At 35.5% G+C, this 8,724-nt stretch overlaps 1 protein-coding gene across 1 annotated transcript; it reads left to right on the forward strand.

Annotated features, from left to right (window-relative positions):
• Positions 1-2,972: 2,972 nt before the first annotated feature.
• On the forward strand, positions 2,973-7,379 carry LOC100265293 (receptor-like kinase TMK4). Its single transcript, XM_010652097.3, has 2 exons — positions 2,973-5,414; positions 6,567-7,379. Exons 1-2 carry the CDS (start codon positions 3,146-3,148, stop codon positions 7,079-7,081), a joined length of 2,784 nt encoding a protein of 927 aa, XP_010650399.1. The 5' UTR covers positions 2,973-3,145; the 3' UTR covers positions 7,082-7,379.
• The last annotated feature ends 1,345 nt before the right edge of the window (positions 7,380-8,724 follow it).

The following is an 8,724-nucleotide window of genomic DNA, read 5'->3' on the forward strand; positions in this document are numbered from 1 at the left end:
TTACAATACTGGAAATGTTTTGTGCTGAAGCTATATACAAGTCTTTTACTAGTGTTCTAAAGAACTATCTATAATAATTCACACAACTCCACTATCTTGCATTTTTTTATACATGATATGTGGATGGCTCTAGTTCTTTTTGAAGCATCTTGTCCCAATATAAGATCAAGTGCGAGATCATTTAAGCAAGTACTAACAGTGTGAGTATATAAATAATTTAAATATATTAATGATAAATATGAATGACTACTACTATAGATTCATATTAGCTTTGGCATTCGGGATGTGAAAATGTTAAAGATAAAAATTTTGAAAATGATTTTGTCGTGTTTTATTAGATCAAAATATTTATTAAGGAGAATCCTAAGATATCGAATACTAGCCTACTAAGACTTAAAACTATATGAATATATGGAACCTAGATACAAACAAATGATATTAAAGTATAAAATAACAAGTCAGGATACAAACGAATGAGATCAAAATACAAATAAATGAAACCAAGTTATAATAGGATCTGACTAAGATGCAAAACAATGAAACCCATGGAAATCGTACATGTGACATAAGTTTAATTAATAATATCGTTCTAGATAAGTACCAAAAAAAATATGTTTATTACAATAATGAGAACCTATTTATTATCATATATGCATGTCAATTGTTATACTACTCATAGCTTTTGTGCTTCCCATATTCAACAAGTGGGAATACGAAACAAGGAAAAAGTTGTGTCTTTCCTCCTTCCATGATATTACTACATATTTCCTTTTTCAAAAAATAAATTCAACGAATTAGAATGGGAATTTTGTGGTCATAAGAATGAAAACAAATTTTAGCAAACGGTATCCAATGAGCTGTCAAAATCTTGGAAGAAAGGAAGAGGAACTTTAAATAATGGTACTTGAAATAGGAAGAGAAATCAGAAAACGCGCTTCCACCGAAGAAAGAGAAACTTCCAAATAGAATAAGCCTGCCGTGTGGCTTGTAACTTGTAAGCACTTCGGTCGGCTGTTGTTGCGAACATGTGCGGGTAGGCCCCAGTCTTCGCCAGTTGTCATGCATCTACTCCTCCATCCCTCATTCAACCCAGCAACTTTTGCAGACCGGGCCCCACTCCACTCCAGAAAACACTTTCCCCCTTCCCCTTGTCCCCTGCGGTAATTTCCTTCCCCATCAAGCCATGTGCTCATTTCCAAGGCCTCCTCTCCGATTTGAATTCCTTTGTATAAATCATATTTTTTTTCAGTTATTTTGAATTTGCTAGATTTTATTTTGGTTGAGGAATAAGAATGAAAATACAAGCTTCCTCATCCGATGTTAAAAATTAGGTTATTAATCCAATATAGATATCTTACTATTTGAATGAAAATCTATTGATGGTGATGTATATACATTTTTAAGTTTTATTATTTGTATTTTAAAATGATATTTGATTTTTGGCTGAATAAAAAAAGTCGAAATATTTTTCTTTTTCTATTCAAAATTTAATTTTGGTTGATATTAATAAATTACTTTTAATTAAATAGAAAAAATTAAGATGTATTTGTTTTTTTACTTAATTTTAAATAAAACATTAATGTTAATAGTGTTAAATATTAGGTTGTTTATTTTTGTAATATTTTATTTTTAAAGTATTAAAAGTAAAGAAAAACTAATATGTTATTTTTTTCTATTTAGAAAAAACTACATATTGTAACTTTTTCTATTTAGTAAAAAGTTTATAATAAGTTATGAAAAAGTATAAAAACAAACAATCTAAATTCTAAAAACAAATTGTTTTCAGCAAAAAAACCAAAAAAAAAAAACATCACTTAAATATTTGACTTTTTCTATTCAATTAAAAAACAAATACATGACTTTTTTTATTCAGTAAAAAAACAAAAATCACCTTAAGGGAATTTTTTTCTTTTTAACTTTTTATAGAAAGCAATTTATTTCACACTTTAAGTTTATTTATTTTTCTATTTTTTTTTACTTATTATAAATTTTTTATTAAATAAAAAAATCAAAGTATTTGACTTTTTTTTTAAATAAAAAAATAATACGTTGATTTTTTTTTACTTTTTAATACTTAATAGAAATAAGATATTACGATAACAAACAACTTAATATATAATATTATTAACTACTACTTATTTTTAACTTTTATTTAAAATTAAGTATAAGAAAAAAAAATTACCACCTAGTCTCATCTATTTGTCCCCTTCTACCTTAATTATATTTATTTCTATTTTTATTCAAGTACTAAATTTCATAATACGTATTCAACAATTCAATACCACTATAAATTTGTTCTGTAAATACCATTATAATACCTTAATATTTTAATATCAAAGCTTGACCTTTTTTTTTTTCCCTTTTACATATCTTAATATAACTACACTTAAAATTCTACAATGAAAATAGACAATATATTGAAATTTCTCTTCTTAGCTTGTAAACTCGTAGCATAAATGAATATGATTTTATAACTAAATTTATGTTCATATTTATTTTTTTAATAAAATTCTAGAATATAAAAAAATATCATATCAAAGTTTTATATTTTTATAGTTTAAAATCCAAAGAAAATAATAGTAATTTTTATATAAAATATAAAAATTATTAAAAAAAAATTACATTAAAACAGTAATGATTTTTAGAAAATGATTAAGGTATTAAAAATTTTCATTATCTTAAACTAAAAAAATTAAAATATTTTTTAAGAAAAAAAAGAGGTACGTTTTTATTTTTTATATAGGTGGTTCGAGGTTGTATTTTTAAAAATAGAAAATAAAGTATACGTAAATAAGGACTAAAATTTATTTTTATTTTAATTATTAAAATTTGCATGTAAATAGTATCATTAACTTTCTTAATTTAAAAAGGAAAATAAAAAAATTTAGGAAATTATCAAAAAGGAAATTTATTCGTTAAAGAAAAGCATAGATGTAACTTATAAGCCTTTAAATATAAAGCATGAAGAGGTAATGTTGTTCTCCTAGGGAGCTGTCATGGCAATGTTCACCCGGCCGTTACGCTAGAGCAGCTCAACCTAAGAAAAACGCCGTGGTGGCTCGCCGTCTTTACAAAATCCCAAACCCTCAAACGACAAAGACCACACCTCTTCAAGCGTCTCTGCCTTCTTCCAACCCTCCCTCTCATGCTTCACCCTCTAAACATGGCTTCTCTGGTTTCACTCTGCCTCTTATTCTCTCTCCTCACGTCCGCCCTCGCCGACGACGCCGCCGTCATGGACAACCTCCGCAAGGGCCTCAGCTCCACCCCCTCCGGCTGGACCGGCAGCGATTTCTGCAGCTGGGAAGGCATCAACTGCGGCAATACCGGCGATAGCAACGGCCGCGTCACCGCCATCAACATGGCTTCCAAGGGTCTCTCCGGCACTCTCCCTTCCGATCTCAACCAGCTCTCTCAACTCGTGACCTTGTCGTTTCAGTCTAACTCTCTCTCTGGTTCCTTGCCCTCTCTCGCTAACCTCCAGTTTCTTCAAGATATCTACCTCAACAGCAACAATTTCACCTCCATCGACAAGGATTTCTTCACCAATCTGACGAGTTTGCAGACTGTGAGCCTCGGCGAGAACCCCGATCTGGCGCCGTGGTCGATCCCAGATGGGTTGAGCCAGTCCAAGAGTCTGGCTATCTTCTATGCTAGCAATGCTAACATTGAAGGGTCCATACCAGATTGGTTCGGTTCGATGCCGAGTCTCAACGAACTGAGGCTGTCCTACAACAATCTCAATGGGTCTCTTCCATCTTCTCTGCCTGGGACCAGCATCCAAAAGCTGTGGATGAATAATCAGCAAAGTGGGCTTTCGGGCACGATCGATGTGTTGGCAGCCATGCCCGATCTAAGACAAGTGTGGCTGCAAGCGAATGCCTTCACTGGGCCCATCCCGGACCTGTCAAATTGCACCCAGTTGTTTGATTTGCAGCTTCGGGACAATCAGTTCACTGGTATTGTGCCTTCTTCGTTGACAAGTTTACCTAAATTGGTTAACATTACTTTGAAAAACAACAAATTACAAGGTCCTGTACCCGAGTTTTCTACTGGTGTTAACGTCGAACTAGATAATAATAAGTTTTGTAGGACGTCTGTTGGACCTTGTGATAGTCAGGTTACTACATTGCTTGAGGTTGCTGGGGCTTTAGGGTATCCTACAACCTTGGCTGACTCCTGGGAAGGGAACGATGCGTGCAACCAATGGGCGTTTATTTCATGTGATACGCAGGGGAAGAATGTGACTATTGTGAATTTTGCAAAACGGGGTTTTACGGGTACAATTTCACCAGCCTTTGCAAACCTCACATCTCTGCGGAATTTGTACTTGAACGATAATAAACTTACGGGTTCTATTCCAGAGAGCTTGACTAGTTTGACTCAGCTTCAGGTTCTTGATGTGTCAAATAATAATCTTACTGGGGGCATACCGAAATTTGGAGATGGGGTGAAGGTAACTACGACAGGCAATCTCTTACTTGGAAACGGTACAGACTCTGGAAGTGGAGATTCTCCATCTTCTGGTACCGATACTACCTCACCAAGTGGTACTCCGGCTGGGTCGCCTAATGGTTCAACCCCTTCAGCTGGTGTAATTGCTGCTATAGTTGTTGCTGTTGTCATTTTTATTGGGGTTGTGTTATTTGTGTCTTACAAATGTTACGTTAGGAAACAGCATAAGAAATTTGGCAGGGTGGACAATCCTGAAAATGGGAAGGAAATGGTGGTCAATAAGGTAATGGGAGGAATGGGTGGGTATGGTGGAGTCCCAAGTGAATTACACAGCCAGAGTAGTGGTGATCATAGTGACATTCCAGTGTTTGAAGGTGGAAATATTGCAATTTCAATCCAAGTTCTTCGACAGGTGACTAACAACTTTAGTGAAGATAATATATTGGGCAGAGGAGGGTTCGGTGTTGTTTACAAAGGCGAGTTGCATGATGGGACAAAGATTGCCGTGAAAAGGATGGAATCGGCAGCAGTGGGCACCAAAGGAATGAATGAGTTTCAGGCAGAGATTGCAGTTCTTACAAAAGTTAGGCACAGACATTTGGTTGCTCTGCTAGGTTTCTGTGTCAATGGTAATGAGAGGCTTTTGGTATATGAATACATGCCGCAGGGGACACTAGGACAGCATTTGTTTGATTGGCGTGAAAATGGGTACCCACCTTTGACTTGGAAGCAAAGGGTGACAATTGCATTGGATGTAGGAAGAGGAGTGGAATACCTTCACAGCTTAGCACAACAGAGTTTCATTCATAGAGATTTGAAACCATCCAACATACTTCTTGGAGATGACATGAGAGCTAAGGTTGCCGATTTTGGGTTGGTTAAAAATGCACCTGATGGGAAGTATTCTGTGGAGACACGGTTGGCTGGAACATTTGGATATCTTGCTCCTGAATATGCTGGTAAGTCTAAGCATTTGATTTTCCCATTCCATTATATTTACCTTTTCTTATTAAAACAAAGACAACTACATACTGCACTTCTTTTCTCAACATTTATCTTAGCTTTTTTTCTTCTAAAATTTCTTTGTCATGCTTTGCTCTGACAAGAGGGAGGGGAATACCAAGGAATGCAGGGCGAGAATTAGCATTATATGATTTGAAAAAATAAGTGTTCATGAAGGTTTTTTTATTTAACTGAAAATTTTGTGACCTAGTAATGGAAATAATGCTATATGCATTGGGAAATTCTAATTAGCTTTCATCTACCTTATCCTGATGTTTGGCCTCTGTTCTGTGGATTCACTTTATGGTTTGAATCAGGATCCAAAATGTTGTTAAACACTTTATGAACCCAAATGAGTTGATGCTGAACTGCTTCAGTGCCAATTGCCTGCTAGGGAGGGGCTTGCCATGACCTTAGCTGAGTGCCACCAAACATACACTATCACCCGAAATGAGCAATTATATATAACAAGAGGGTAGAAGGTTCATTTCTACACATGGAACCATGTTGATCTTTCTTTTCTTTTCGCCACCTTAGAGAGCTCAATATATCACCCTGCAGAAATTTGATCTCATGGATAAAGTTATTCCAAAGCAATCCTTTTGTTTCTTTCCTTTTTTTTTTTTTTTTGTTGTCCCTCTTTACTTCTTCCCACTTTTCTTGAGCAACAGATCTTGGGCTTTTTCTTTTTCTTTTTCTTTATTTCTTTTATCTTTTGGATCTTCTCTGCCCAGTTTTCTGTATGTTCCATAACCTCTTGATCTTTTCTGTGAAATTTATCAGATTGTTAATATTGATCCCAGTTGTTAACTAGCAGTTTTTGTTTATGAACCTTAATCATTTGATTTAATGAGACACCAACTGAAATTGCTTGAAATAGTTGTGGGCCATTGTTATAAAAGGACCAATTCATTCATCAAAATATAAATCCAGGTTAAGATATTAGGGTCCATGCCCATTTTACGTTGTTTTTCTTCTCTTATGTACGTAACAGGTATGCATATAGAGTTGTAAATTATTTTCCTTTTTCAATTTTTGTTCCGACTCTTCAAGCATGAAGGTGAAGGTGAAATTTGACCCTCTGATGAATTTGCTTTGTTTTAAAACAGCTACTGGAAGAGTGACAACCAAGGTCGATGTTTATGCATTTGGAGTGGTATTGATGGAGCTGATCACTGGTAGAAAAGCTCTAGATGAGACCATGCCTGATGAAAGGTCTCATTTGGTGTCATGGTTCCGCAGGGTACTAATCAACAAGGACAACCTCCAAAAGGCTATTGACCAAACTCTAGACCCTGATGAAGAGACCTTAGCAAGCATCTGCAAGGTGGCTGAGCTGGCTGGCCATTGCACTGCTCGCGAACCATATCAGAGACCCGAGATGGGCCATGCAGTTAACATCTTGGGACCTCTCGTAGAGCAGTGGAAGCCTGTTCGCCCTGATGAAGATGAAAGCTATGGCATTGATCTCCACATGAGCCTTCCTCAAGCCCTTCAAAGATGGCAAGCAGATGAAGGTACTTCCACGATGGTTAATGATCTTTCCTACAGCCGAACCCAGTCAAGCATTCCATCAAAACCTTCTGGATTTGCTGATACATTTGATTCAATGGATTGCCGGTGACAATGAAAAAGGCAAGATCAGTATCCTCTGAAAAGAAGTGGAAAGTTCTTCCTTTTTTTTTTTTGGTTTCTTCTTTTTCTTTCTTCTGGTGGGGGGAATGGATGCAAAAGGAAAAAAAAAAAAACAACAGGTTCCTGAGCTGCTGTTTAATACTGTGACATACCAGAGTGCCACAGTGTTGTATTTATTTATTTTTTTATTTTTTCCTTTCAAGACATTAACGTGGCCTTTTTTGTATGTTATTCTCATGGTCTTTACTGTGCTCGAAACATGAACCAACTAATACTTTTGTTCATTATTGTTTGGATTCTTTACAGCAGAGATGGTTGGTAAAGAAAAAAAAAAAGACATAAATCTGTATGATATATTGTCCTTAAAGATATTCATTGCCTTCCAGTATGTGTTGTTGGGCAGTTTCTCTTTTTTCCCTTCTCCCCTTTTCCTTTTCCCCGATACTTTATTTATTAGGTTTGATCGGTTTAGGTGGAAGCTATTAAAGTCTCCATGGAACATGAAAAATATAACAAAAAATTTGACATGGAGGAAGAAGTTGGATATAAGCTGGCAAAGAAAGAGATGGGAGTTTTCATTTACGGGTAGGTTTGGTAGGAATGAAGCTTAAAAGCAAATCTCTACATGTGGGGGGAGGGAGCATTTGAAGGCGGACGTTGAGGAGCTTGACATGAGGGCCTCTAATTGGAGGAGACTTATGGAGTGGTGCACATGTTGTGGGGCCTTTTGTGAATCTTTTGGTGAGGATATTATTAGATGAATTGATGGTTTAGATACGTGACCATGGCAAAGACCAATTTAATTAATGGCAATGATGATGAAGAATGGTTTACGGTTGGTCTTTGTGACGTGATACCATCCAACTTTTCTAAGGAACTTCTAAGGTGTTCCTGGCTGTCACCAACCATAACGTGAAACACAGTTGGTGTTTTGTTTGAAAAAAACTGGCCAAGCTTGGATACTTTATTGTCTTTGAACGTTGAAATAATGATAATACCCATATTTGAAAAACCAGCTTCAGGGTATTCAAAGTTATTCTTGAAAGGTAAACCTATGAGGTATTCTTCACCTATTGATCTTATTGGAGGAAATGATGAGCCAACAGATTCACTGGGACCAAGCACTTAAGAGGTGGTAGAGAATCCTTAAGTTTATGATGTTTGAATGAAGCCTTTAAAAGTATAATATGATGTAACAATAATGGATTTATTATTTAATAATTTGATTTCATCGAGATGAGACCCTATGGTGACCAGTGTGTATGGTTACACATTTGACAAAACTTATGGTGAGTTATGATATTGGATATCAAATAATCATGATTTGACCAATCTATTATACTGTAAAAACTCTTAACCTTGAGATTATATTCAACTTTTACTAAAGTCTTCATCGACTTTGATTCATGGGTGAGACCTTAAGGTGATCATATATTTTCTATGAATTGGTTCACCATTAATGAAGGTTTACGACAACATGTATACTTAAGGTAGATACCATGATATCTCATGGGTTTGAGACAATTTGCCCCTTTGGATTATTCTAAGGACATATGATCAAGAAATCTATGGTCGTGGTGGTTCCTTAATTGGAATTTGACATATGCTCTTTCTGAGATAGAGTATGTCATG

The sequence above is a fragment of the Vitis vinifera genome, chromosome 5 (genome assembly GCF_030704535.1).
Source record: "Vitis vinifera cultivar Pinot Noir 40024 chromosome 5, ASM3070453v1".
NCBI lineage: Eukaryota > Viridiplantae > Streptophyta > Magnoliopsida > Vitales > Vitaceae > Vitis > Vitis vinifera.

Excerpts from the sequence above, each read along its gene's own strand:
- LOC100265293 (XM_010652097.3), top strand. The coding sequence starts at position 3,146 with ATGCTTCACCCTCTAAACATGGCTTCTCTGGTTTCACTCTGCCTCTTA. Across the intron at positions 5,415-6,566 it reads TCTTGCTCCTGAATATGCTG|CTACTGGAAGAGTGACAACC; the intron begins GTAAGTCTAAGC and ends GTTTTAAAACAG.